The 12964-nt window shown below is 48.6% G+C and overlaps 1 protein-coding gene across 1 annotated transcript in view; it reads left to right on the top strand.

Annotated features, from left to right (window-relative positions):
* Window positions 1-9728: 9728 nt before the first annotated feature.
* Window positions 9729-12964, top strand: part of GFPT1 (glutamine--fructose-6-phosphate transaminase 1) — a 52750-nt gene continuing 49514 nt past the window's right edge. The window contains exon 1 of the mRNA XM_084765252.1: window positions 9729-9894. Coding sequence (XP_084621378.1) covers window positions 9888-9894 — 7 coding nt within the window. The 5' untranslated portion in view covers window positions 9729-9887. The remainder of the gene's footprint in view (window positions 9895-12964) is intronic.

Below are 12964 nucleotides of genomic sequence, written 5' to 3'. Positions count from 1 at the left end.
ACTCTCTTTGTAGACCAGGCTGACCTCGAATTCACAGAGATCTGCCTGCCTTTGCCTCCTAAGTGCTGTGATTACAGGCATGTGCTACCGCACCCAGTTTATCAGGAATTCTGGATTGCTGGACTCTAACAGATGAAGACAGATCATAGAGCTCTTGTCAGCAGTTTTACTGGTTTGTGATTTGTGGCAGACTGCCAGGTGTCAGCCTTGAAATTAAATAAATACACACAGATTTTTTTTTAATTAATTAGAGCTAGAAACAGTTGTTCTGTTAGTGGCCAGCTTATAAACGTATCATTTAATCAGGTAATAATCTTTATTGTTGAGCCTGGTGTAATGTACGCCTATATCCCAGCATTCTAGGGGTGGAGAGGTTTCAGGTCAGTGTGGGCTACATGAAACCCTGTCACAAAGGAACCAAAATCAGTGCTAATATTGACTCAGTTGTGTTTAGCTAAAATAGAAAATAGAAAAAAGTTCCCAGAAATGTGTAAGCTATTGTTACATAAATACTATCGAAAATGCTTTAGAAAGGCCAGCTTCAGGCCTATAATTCCAGTGAAGGCAGGAGGACCACACAAGTTTAAGACCAGCCTGGGCTACTTAGCAAGGTCATGCCTCAAAAAAAATCCAAAGGAGGGGCTGGAGAGATGGCTCAGAGGTTAAGAGCACTGACTGCCCTTCCAAAGGTCATGAGTTCAATTCCCAGCACCCACATGGCGGCTCACAACCATCTATAACAAAATCTGTATACGTAGTAAATAAATAAATAAATCTTTAAAAAAAAAAAAATCCAAAGGAGAAAGATGGAGAGAGAGCAAATGTGAGGTACTGATGATAGGCCACCCACAGGATGTTTCCCTAATATGTATATAAAGCCCTAAGTTCGATTCCCCAGCACAGGAAAAACAAAACGAAGCGAAACAAAAAACAGTCAATGTAGGACAATTTGGTAGGTGCTTGAAAGTAAGATCCTTCATTAATAGCAAGATAGGCTCTGAGGGTAAAGGGTCACAGATTCTTCACAAGCCATTAAGGTTGAAATGCTGGGCAGAGGGTCCATGTATAAGGCCATGTGGGAATAATTTTGCCGACAGCCTTTGTGGCCTCTTGCCCCCCCCCCCCCCCCCCGCCCTATTCTTTTAGCAACACTTCCTCCTTTCCTTTGGAAAATTGAGCTGTCAATCACTGTTTCCCAACCCTCATTTTCACAGGAGTAGAGTATCTGTCTCACACTGGCCTTGAGCCCTTACCTAGAAGGCAGGAAGCAGGGGTGGAGGAGGTGCCTCAGTCTTGGAGTGGAAGCTACAGATGTGGCTCCAGAACCGAGGTCATTTCCCTGTCCTCATGGTTAGAGGCAACAGAGTCCTCCAGCCTTGACTGCGGCTTCTGTGTAGCTGTGTCTTTGTCTTCACACTTAATGTTAGCTACTAAGTCCCTCCTTCCTCTAGCTTACATGGGTTTCTGTTGTCATTTATGAAGTAAAGAAAAAAATACATTCAATTTTGGGGGAAAAAAATCAATACAATTATTGGTTTTCTCGAGTGTGCATGTGCATGTGTGTAAAATATGCGGAGGAAGATCATGTGCACACACAGGTACATACAGCAGTAGAGCCTGGAGAATCCAAAATCTGAAGGAAGGGCAGTTGATCTGGCATCTCAGGGCATCTGAGGCCTGGCCGCTCCCAAGGTCTTGCTTAGGGAGATAGGACTTCGTTCCAGTAGGACCTTCAGCCACCCTCAGCTGCCTGCTCTGACTACACAGAAAGACATGCTCATCTCATCCAAAACATCCTTCCAGAACCACGCAGAGTTATTTGACTAAATATCTATTTACAATGGCCCAGCTAGGCCGGTGCATACAATTAAACCATTCCAAGCCCACCTATTGTCCACTCAGAACCTTTATGTATCTCTCTCCAAACCGTAATCTCCAAAAGGAGCCACAGCTGAAACCCTGACCCCCAGAAGAGGGCGCCGAGTCCTTCCTGGATAGTGTGTAGCCTGAATGCTATAATGCAAAGTTAAATTTTATACTAATGGAGAGACAGCTTATGTTACCTGAAGGGGGTGTGAGGGGAGAAAACTTACCTGAGTGGAAATGCACCTGTATACATAGGAAACAGGACAGCCGCAGCTCTCTGTAACTGGTCACATGCTTGTGGCTGCTGTTTACTGCGGTCACACAGCTCAGATTTCCTTTGTCTTCAGCAAAGGACTCGGCTAGGTGTGGTCTTGACCCAATGAGGCAGTCCCAGCTTTCTTCCTTGAGGTGTGCCCCTATTGGCGGTCCTGTGTGGATTGCATTGTTGTTAACTTCCTGTTGACATTAATAGCGGGTGGGGGAATGGACGAGATGTCCTGCTTCCAGATGATTCCTTTTCAGTCTTGTGAGATAGTAGTCCAGTCTCTACCCCCATAGGATCTTTCATTACTACTGGACACCCTAACCCCTTTCTTGGCCTTTCCTGCCTACTGATTTAGAGGCACGAGGAGCCCAGAGCGAGTGGCAGGGTGACAGTCACCCTCTGGGTCAATGGAGTCACTATTGTGTATCCTCATATGGGTTTTCCTTCCTTAGGTACTAAGACCTCTTGACCAGGAGAGAATAAGGAAGCAGAGTTTTGTTTGTGGGTCACTAGGGATACTAGTGACTAATCACCCCCAGATGGAGCCCCTTTTCTGGCCCTTTGGCCTTGGTTATGATAGAAAAAGAGTCAACACCCTAGGAACAGCCAGCCCTCGAGCCCCTTGCCCTGGCATAGCAAGGAATTCTCTTCTGGTGCAGTAACTAAATCTTCGAACGTGATTTCAGTGTTCTGTCAAGCCAGCCGCTTCAGGTGGGACCATGGCTCAGTGAAGCCAATGAGCCAGGCCCACTGCTGCCCTGCAGCTGTGAGGTGAGTTCCCTGGTCAAAGTGCTGCTGCTGCTGTGTGTAATCGGGTGGTTGTAAATCCGTGGGTGGCGGTTTTGCAGGAAGTGTTGTATTCTAGGAAGGCAAATCCTCATCTGGAGTGTTGACTCCTGTAATAAAACACCATGACTTCCGTGAGGATATAACTGGGGCCATGGAAAGGCTCCACCGGCGCCCAGAAGCCTCTGTAGCTGGGCCAGGTATGAAGGGTGCTGGTCTGCGTTTCTGAGCCCATGGTGGGCCCTGTCCATTCTTCCACTGTCATTTTGTAGACGAGCCCATCCGGCATTGACAGAGCATCTGGGAAAGAGGCTTCCTGCTGTCCACAGAGCAGGTCACCTTCCCCGCTTTATTAGAGTTGTCCAAGGCTGGGCTTCTAGAAGCAGCCACGTGGGCCACAGCTTCACCATTTGTGGCCCAGCAAGAAGGTCTGCCCACATGCTTCCCTCCCCCCGCAGACTTCCTTGCCTCCAATGTCCAATCCTGTTTCTTCCATGACCACGGACATCTAGCCAAATCATTGTCTCATGAAAATGCCCGGCTTCTGCTCCCTGTGAGAATGTCTCTCCACCACTGTCCTCAGGGGCACATCAGGAAGGGTCTATCTTGCTGAGTGTGTCTACTTTGAGGGCTGTTGGTTATCATAGGTAACTGTGTGTAAGTCAGCCTTCTCTTCCACATCTGCTCAGAGTCTTGTCCCTTCCTGGTGGGGTCAGGCTGAGTGAGAGAAGCCAGTGCAGTCCTAATGGGGCTGGCATAGGTGGATTCCTCTTCTTTATGTGACTTGTGCTGTTGGGGCTGCTGAGTCTGGTTGCCTGTGACAGTGGAGCGCTGTCGCACGTGCTGAACATTACAGCTCAGGGAGTTGCCTTACAGGTGGTTCACGTTGGGGAAAGCGCTTAGAGGCCTGTGAAAGAGGAAGACTTATGAGCTGGGGCTTCAGCAGTTAAGAGCCCTGGATGCTCCAACCATCTTTAGTTCTAGCTTCTGGGGATCCAATGCCATCTTCAAGGCTCCACAGGCACTGTACTCATGTAGTGCACAGGCATATGTGCAGGCAAAGCACTCACACACATAAAATATAAATAAATACATTATAAAACTTTCCCCCCTGCCGGGCGTGGTGGCACACGTCTTTAATCCCAGCATTTGGGAGGCAGAGGTGGGCGGATCGCTGTGAGTTCGAGGCTAGCCTGGTCTACAAAGTGAGTCCAGGACAGCCAAGGCTACACAGAGAGACCCTGTCTCGAAAAACCAAAAAAAAAAACCAACCAACCAAACAAACAAACAAACCAAACTTTCCCCCACTGGGCGTGGTGGCGCATGCCTTTATTCCCAGCACTTGGGAGGCAGAGGCAGGCGGATCTCTGTGAGTTTGGGGGTAGCCTGGTCTACAAAGCAAGTCTAGGACAGCCAAGGCTATATAGGGAAAACTTGTCTTGAAAAACAAAACCAAAACCAAACAAACAAAAAACAAAACAAAATGAATTTTTTTCTAGGGATGAGACTATGGCGTATGGGTTGTAGTGGTTTAAAGGAGGACAACCCCCATAGGCTTATATGTTTAAATGAATGGTTTCCAGTAGGTAGAATTGTTTGGGAAGGATTAGGGGTGTGGCCTTGTTGGAGGAGGTGTGTCACTGGGTATGGGTTTCTTGCTTTCTCTCTGTGCCTTCTGCCTGTGGATCAGGATGCAAAGACAGCTACTGTTCCAGTGCTGTGCCATGCCCACCTACTCTGCCACGCTGGTCATGACCTAACCTCTGACACTGTAAGACAGTCCCCAATTAAATACTTTCTCTTAAAAGTTGCCTTCGGTCGTGGTGCTTCAACACAGCAATAGAACAGTACCTAAGACAGAAGTAAAATAAAAAGAATTTTTATTTTCCTCTAGGGTTGGAGATATGGTTCACTGTTAAAGCTTTCTTCTTCTTCTTCTTCTTCTTCTTCTTCTTCTTCTTCTTCTTCTTCTTCTTCTTCTTCTCCTCCTTCTCCCCCTCCTCCTCTTCCTCCTCCTTCTTTCAGTTTCTCTCTCTCTTTTTTTTTTTTGAGAGAGGGGCTTTCACATAGTGCTTCAAACTCAACACTTAGTCGAGGGCAGCCTAAGTTGGTCCTGTTTCTACACGTTGAGCGCTAGGATTACAGGCTTGCAGCACAGCACCCACTGTCTGTTTGTCATGCTGGGGGTCAAAGCCAGGGCTTGAGGGGTCAGGACCGTCAAAGCCCTCGTCACCGTCCTACTCTAGGACTCTTCATTGTTTCTGCTGTCTTCTCAGCAGGGCCTCCCACTGCTGTGCCACATCCTGGCATCCGCACAGTACACGTGAGACTTGTGCTCACGGCGGCCAGGACCTGTGCCAAAGTTCCACTTTTATACTGCTTCCTTGATGAGGGCGTTGGTCCTATCTTCTGTGACGCTTGCCCCGTTGTTGTAAAAGATGAGGGTAGAGGCCTGAGAGGAGGCCATGGTGGGGGTAAGGCAGGGCTGGTTCTGCCAGGCATGGCTAAGTGCCACATGAGTTGAGGACCTCATCTGTCATCCCTTTAGTTTTCTCATTAGGACCATGCTATCATATGGCAGCTTAGGGGGTGGGGGTCCTTTTTATTGAGTCATTGGGGGGGGGGCAAAAGCAGATGTCAAGAACTAAGTGTGGTAATGTATCCCTGTAGTCCCAGCACTAGGGAGATGGAGGTGGAAAGGTCAACAGTTCCAGGCTGTCCTGGACTATGTAGGGAGACACTGTCTCAAAAAGAAAGAAACAAAAAGCCAAATTGTTAAAGCTTGAGATGGTTTTATTTTCTCAGAGAACTTCTAGGGGCTCAGGATAGGTGGATTACAAGGTGCTGGAAGAGTTTGGCAGGAGGGCCACCGGCAAAGGTGCTGGAGGAAGGCCTGGAGATCTGTGTGTGGGCTGAACCCTGTGGGGAAGGTGTGGGGAGAGGTGAGCAGGTCTATATTTGCAGGGTTGTTCTGGGGAGAAGGTATGTAGGTTAAATTGGAGTAATAGTGGAGCCAAAGGGGGGTTCCAGTTCTGGGGCGTACAGCTCACTGGTGTCCTTGCCGTACTGTACTTGTGCGCGTGTGTGCATGTGTGTGTGTGTGCATGTGTGTGTGTGTGTGTGTGTGTGTGTGTGCATGTGTGTGTGTGTGTGTGTGTGTGTGTGTGTGTGTGTGTGCAGGTGCCTATGGAAGCCAGGAACAGGCGCTGTATTCCCTGCACCTGGAGTTACAGGTGTAGTGAGCCACCTTACTTGGGTGCTGGGAACTGTACTCAGGTCCTTTGGAAGATCAGCAAGCACTCTAAATTTCTGAGCTGTCTTTCCAGGCTGGTGTGTCTTTTGAGACAGGGTCTGGGGCTGGCCTGGAACTTTCGTGACAGTCAAGGATGACCTTAAACTTCTGACACTTTGCCTCAGCCTGGGTTTTGGTTTTAGTGTTTTCCTTCTCACGGGCCTCAGGCTGTTTTTCCTTTGCTATTTGCCAACCATTTTTTTCTACCCACTGGATAAAATTTTCTATACAACTCCCTAAAATTTCAAACATATGTATTCTAGCACCTATATTTTATACAATGATATTTTTATTGCTATTGGACTTTTTTTTCCACATGTGAAAAAATGTTTACATACTTTTATTGAATGTCTATGATTTACACATCATACACCAAAATCCGTCTCCTCCCCCCAGTAAAATAAAACAGTCTTGTCACAGAAGCTGTAGCCTTTTGTCCACAGATGTTTACTTTCAAATGTTCATTGCTACGAGTCATGGGTATGGTTGGAGGCCTACATTATCATTACCGGCTCCTCACTGGGACTGCTGTTGGATATCCTGTTGCTGCCGTGTGTCAAGGAGATTCTTAATCTTTGAATCTGCAGGTTTGGCCCCTTCATGTGTTCCAGCAGGGCATACATGGGGTAGATGTTGGGGTGAGGTTCACTCAGAGTCCTGGATCAGGGCCCACTCCCATGTTCTCAGGGCAGGGTATTGGACTTTGGGTAAGGGGTAAATGTAGGGTAAAGGAAAAACACCGGGACCCCAAGTTGACCTCATAACCCTGACTTCACCCCAAGACTAGGGCCAAGAAACAGAACCCCACCAATCCATAAGCACAAAATCCAACCTTTAAGATCAAGCCCCCAAGTCCTACCAGTTCCAGGCCACCCTGAAAAGCACCCTCTCCCAATCCTATATAAAACCTGCCATCGGCTGCTTCTTGATCCACCTGAGCCAAGGTAGCCACCCTCCTGGGTTCATCTTCTCCCCATAAATCTCCTGTGTGAGGTTTGTTGTGCAGTGTGACTTTGTAGTAGTCCTTGGCTGGGGATTGCCAAGATGGGCTCTTTGTGAGACACTTTGTGTCTCCTGGTGCTGGAACAGAACTGTAACACTTTAGCTGGGGGAATACAACTGTTACACTTACCTTGGGAAAGGTTCCCCCATAGCCAGCGCAGAGCTGTACGGCTTGTGTAGGAAAGCCTTTCAGAACTGCAACACTTACAGGCATCAAAAATCACAAAGATGGGCCGGGCATGGTGGTGCATGCCTTTAATCCCAGCACCCGGGAGGCAGAGGCGGGCAGAGTGCTGTGAGCTCAAGGCCAGCCTGGTCTACAAAGCGACTCCGGGACAGCCAAGGATACGCAGAGAAACCCTGTCTTGAAAAACCTTAAAAAAAAATTGCCCTGTTTGAGTTCCTGTCCTGGTTTCTTTCAGGAATAGACTATGACATGGAAATAGAAGCCAAATAAACCCTTTTCTCCCCAACTTGCTTTTTGGTCCCGATGTTTCATTGCAGCAATAGAAACCCTAACTAAGACAGAGCCGCTCCTTTCTCCAGTCCTCGTCTTGTTTGTCCTTAAATTTGTTCAGTGCTGTTTAGAGAGAGAAAATCCTTTCCCTGATCTCAGATGTTCAAGTTAGACTCAGATGGCCTCTTTCCTTCACACATCACTTACTGTGTCCTCTGGGCTTTATTTTTCTAGGCCCAGAGAAGGCAGAGATCTAGGTGGAGGAAGGGCTGTGTCTCAGCCGGCACATGGTTACAAAGCATCCTTTGTTGGGGTGCTTTAGCGAGTTTGCTCAAGGCTGGGCTGGAGAACATCGGCCTTTTCAAGTTCCCTTTCAGCTGATGCTGAGCTCCTCCTACCAAGATAGCAGTCGAATGAAGATAAGAGACAGTGAGCGATAGCAGGCAGAAACGGCCCAACAGGTCTAGTTGGAACACTTTGCTGGCACTGTTGCCATCTTCTTTGTGGCACCAACAGGTTTGCTGCCAGCAAAAAAGAGAGGCTGTGTTGGAACCACACCTGGGCTCCTCAGCAGTATCATCCGAGTCGTCTCCCAGCTGAGGGTCTTTAGACGAAGCTGTCTATCCAGGGGCCCATTGCCCGTTAGTGAGCAGTGCGCTGTGTTAACTTTGCCAGGGTAATCTAGGGACATGTTTAATGGTTTGGAATGACGAAAAGCTTTTAGATGAGACACACCTTGATTAAATGTTCTAGCCTCTATTTGAGGTAGGTGATGAAAAATAAAAACCTGAAAAGCCTTGGCCTCCTTGCACGGACAACCAGCTGATGGGGTCAGTTCTGTGCCCATGGCTTTTATCAATTGTTCAAAACATTTTGTAACATTTATTTATTCGGTGTTGGGGGTAAGGCAGGGTGTGTGTGTGTGTGTGTGTGTTGAGACAACGCCTTTGGAAGGCTCCATCGATGGGGCTCAGGTTTCTTTGAAGTGTCTCTATCCCCTGAGCCATCTTTCCAGCCACCAGAACGGTTTTGATTCATTACCTCTTGCTAGGGTCTATTACTAGGCAGGTGTTGGTTATACAAAAACTTAACCCATCATAAGGGAACTTACAAGCTTACTAGGGGTGATGGTGGGGGTGGGGTAAAAGCCTTAATACAGGAGCCTATTGTATAAGGCAAAGGATGAGACGTTAAAAGCCCTCTGGGAGCGACCCAAAGAGGTCGCATTTAAAAGTGACAGGGATGTGGGTCTCTGCAGAATAACCCAGATGTGCAGGTTTGAATGCTGGCGCAGGCAGAGGACACACAAGGCTCGGACGAGCTACTGACTGAAGAGTGGTCAATAGTGGTAACCACACCAGCTTGTTGGCCATATTCATCGGTTCCCTTTAGAGCTATAACTGCCTACATTTGCCCGAAGGTACTATTTAAATCTTGAAGCAAACGTCTCACTAACTTTTTGGGGAACAGGGTCTCTCCTCTTTTCGCAAGAGAGAGTTCATTCATGGCATGAACGATCGCGGGCGCTATGTGGCCTTGGATTTCCTCCAGTGCTCTCAGGTGGGCCGTTTTCTGAGCGCAGGCGCAGTGTTGGAACCGCTGAATCGTGGTACCCAAGAACAAGAACAGAAGGAGGAAGGCAAGGAATGGGGCGCCCAGCGCCTCGCCCACAGCTCAGGTTATCAACGGAAAGGCTGCCCCAGGGCGGCCAACAGGCTCGCGCCACCCACGCAGTTCCGGCCACGGTTCTTGTTGCACACTGACGCATCTGTCCCAGGCTCTCCTTTCTGCTCTCCTGCCTTTCTCTCAGACTCGGTGTCTCCTCCCGCCCTCCTGAGCTCACCTCGCCGGACGTAAGCTGTGTGTAAACATTCCCTTCCTGCCCTCCTCTCCCCTCCCTTGCACGTCTCGCCTTCGGCGGGCGGCTCCAGGATCCTTAGGCGGATGCCTGTCGAGCCCCTGCCACGTCTGCCCGCAGGTCTGCGTCTGCGCACAGCGGGGGCGGGGCCTGCGCGTGAGCGGCGCAGGCGTGGCCCAATGGGAGAGCCGCGGCGGCGCGCGTTACCGGGGGGCGGGGCGGCAGTTGAGGGGCGAGCCGCGAGTCCAGCAGTCGTGTCTGAGCTGTCGCATCCCGGAGTCCGTCTCATCGCCGCCACCCCGGCCTGAGCTCGTCCTTGCTTCCGACACTCGCGCCCGGCCTTCGCTCCTAGACCAGCATCATGTGCGGTAAGGGCAGCGATGGGGGCGTGTGACGGCCGCAGGGCCCGCGCAGTGAAGCCGGAGGTGGACCACACGAGTCAATGGAGCGGCCTTTGGGGCGGGGGGGTCTCGAGGAGAGAAGTGGCCTGTGGGGCGGGCGTCCTGAGGGTCCAGGGGAGAGCCGGGATTTGGAGGAGATGGCTTTCTAGGGAGAAGGGCTGGGGGGGGGCAGGGACTCCAAGATGAGGGATTCCTGGGTTTGAGGGGGCGGCCGGAGCTAGTGTGCTTGAGACGAGGGGCCCGCAGGGCAGATTGGGGGGGCCTCAGGAGTTAGAGGGGCTACTAAAGGGGATGCGGGGTGGGGGTCTGCAAGGCCATCAGGGCGCTCAGGGGCCACCTTTGCGTTAAGATCAGAGGATAGCTAAATGCCTACTTCAGAAGAGGTACGGTGCGGAAAGTGCCCACGGAGGAGTTAGGGAGGGACGCCTGCAGGGGGTCCACCAGGTGAGTGAGGCAACCTGTGAACACACTCTATGCTCTGGGGGTTAAACTCATAAAGGCAGCTTGCTAAGTCAGTAAGCTGTCCCCTAGCCACACCCCCTGGCCTTTCTTCCAATTTTAGTATGTGTGCTGCCCCGGCCTTTCTTGATCTTCCCCTTTTCTTTTTATTTCTGGGTCCCACTTGGTAGCCCAGGGTGTCCTGTCTCAGCCTCCCAAGTGTTGTGGTTACAAATATGGATGACCACGCCTGTCTGGTAGCAGCATTTCTTGAATCTATTTCTATTGCATTCTTAAACTACTAATGCTAGTCACTTTATTTTAGGCAGGCCTACTAGAACTCAAGGTAGAGCTTTGACAGTGGTATTATTACACATTACTTCCTGCCACTCACAAGCTTCTCAACAGGAACCATTACTAAGTCAATAACTTGATGAAGTGGGCTCGGAGCTGATCTTGTGGAGAAGACAGGGCAAGAGGCCTGGCCAGAGATCACATAGCATGCATGTATACCTGTTTAATATATGTCTTTACGAGAGCCGTTTAAAAAGTAGGTTCTTTTATTCCCTGGGTGTATAGTTTTTATTTTATTTAATTATTCTTTTTTATTCTTTTTTTTTTTTTTTTTTTTTTTTTTGAGACAAGGGTTTCTCTGTGTAGCCTTGGCTATCCTGGACTCACTTTGTAGATGAGGCTGGTCTCGAATTGACAGCGAATTGCCTGCCTCTACCTCCTGAGTGCTGGGATTAAAGGCGTGCGCCAACAAGCCCAGCTTATTCAATGTTTTAAGAATTATTATTTAGCTGGGCAGTGGTGGCCACGTCTTTAATCCCAGCACTTAGGAGACAGAGGCAATTGGATTTCTGTAAGTTTGAGGCCAGCCTCATCTACAAAGTGAGTCCAGGACAGCCAGGGCCACACAAAGAAACCCTGTGTCAGGGGAATTAAAAGAAAACAAAAAAACCTATCAGTAAGGACTTCATGTGCCCACCCCACCTCCTGAATAATGACAATTATTATATTTATTTTTAGTCTTATGGCACTAAACTGGGCAGATTCTAAGTTATTTTAACCTGGCCATACTGTCCTGGCCTCCTGCGTGGCCTGTCCTGGCCTCCTGCGTGGCCTGTCCTGGCCTCCTGCGTGGCCTGTTACCTCTCCTTCCTTGTCTCACCCTGGCACGCACTTCTTCATCTGTGTCTAGCTAGTGACCTCTGCCTCTCTCTGGTCCCCATCAGGGGACCCACCTCTCTCTCCACCTGGAAGTCCCACCTCCTAATCCTGCCTCAGCTTATTGGCCATCAGATTCTTATTAAAATAAATCAGAAGGTGATGGAGACCAGTGTTCACAAAACGTTGAGACAAGAGATGCTTCATAAAAATGACAGTGCCAAAGTCCGGCTGGTAATCTGATCTGCACCGGTAACAGAAACATTTGAATAGTGCAGGGATAATCGTTACACAGTGCACAACAACATCACTCCAACAGAAGGATTATCTAAAAGTATTACTGGAAGATAACTAAGAATTATATATGATACAACTAATGATACTCTAAAATAGCAATGAGCTATTAATAATCCTTAAAAAGGTATATTCTCACCTTTCTGTTTAAAATGGACAATGTTACTAGAAGAAAGCATTTTTAGAGATAGCGTCTCATGTCGTTCCTCATGAGATCACGATTCTCTTTCAGCCCCTGAGTGCTGAGATTCTAGGCATGAGCCACCATGCCTGACTCTCCAGAAAGGACACTCTTTAAAGAGAGGTATTAATATAAGAGTCGAAGCTTTTTGAGAAACATCCTTTGTAGTCTTTCTCTTGGAAGAACTGAGCAAGAGGTGGGTTATACTCATTGTGTTTTCATCTTTCTGAAAATGAAGAGCAAGTTTAAAGATTCTAGATTCTAAACATCAAAGCAGAAACACAGTGTATTACTGAATTCGTTGACAGAGAACTGACTTCCTAATCAATTATACTTTTACTATTTAACTAATGGATTGTTTTTGAAAAGCATATATAAATGATTTCCAAGCTGTAAGCAGTGAGTGTACAAGCTGGGTGATTACTAGTGTGTGGTATTTGGTAGTTAAGTGTCTTCTCCCTTGGACTAACTGCAGAGCTGAACATAACCTTGAACTCCTGATGCTGCTCCTCCCTCCAAGTGCTGGGCTGCAGGACTAATAGCAGCACTCCCCTGCTCATGAGCTGTTTGAGTGATGAGTTGTGAACCTAGTCAGGTTATTTCCTCATCTTGTTCCAGGAAGAATGGTGTTCATGTACCGTAAAACAGAAAGACAGGAGCTATCAGATCTAGCTCAGGGAAGCCTGTGAAGGAGGCGACTGTTAGTCATAGTGGCCCCTAGTGCACGGCAGCCAATAGCCTGAGTTTCACTGATGATGAGTAAGTATGCTAGCACACAGTATTGGAGGCATTTCTGGTTTTGTTTTTTGAGACGGATTCTCTGTGGAGCCCTGGCTGTCTTAGAACTAGGACCAGGCTGGCCTTGAACTCATCAAGCTCACCCTGCCTCTGCCTCCCAAGTGCTGGGATTAAAGGTGTAGCCACCACAGCCTGCTCCCAGTCCTTTGTTAACCA

Source organism: Acomys minous (genome assembly GCF_964271855.1).
Source record: "Acomys minous genome assembly, chromosome: 17".
Taxonomy (NCBI): Eukaryota; Metazoa; Chordata; class Mammalia; order Rodentia; family Muridae; genus Acomys; species Acomys minous.
The sequence above is the reverse complement of the archived record's forward strand: the minus strand, read 5'-3'. Positions and strand labels throughout refer to the sequence as shown.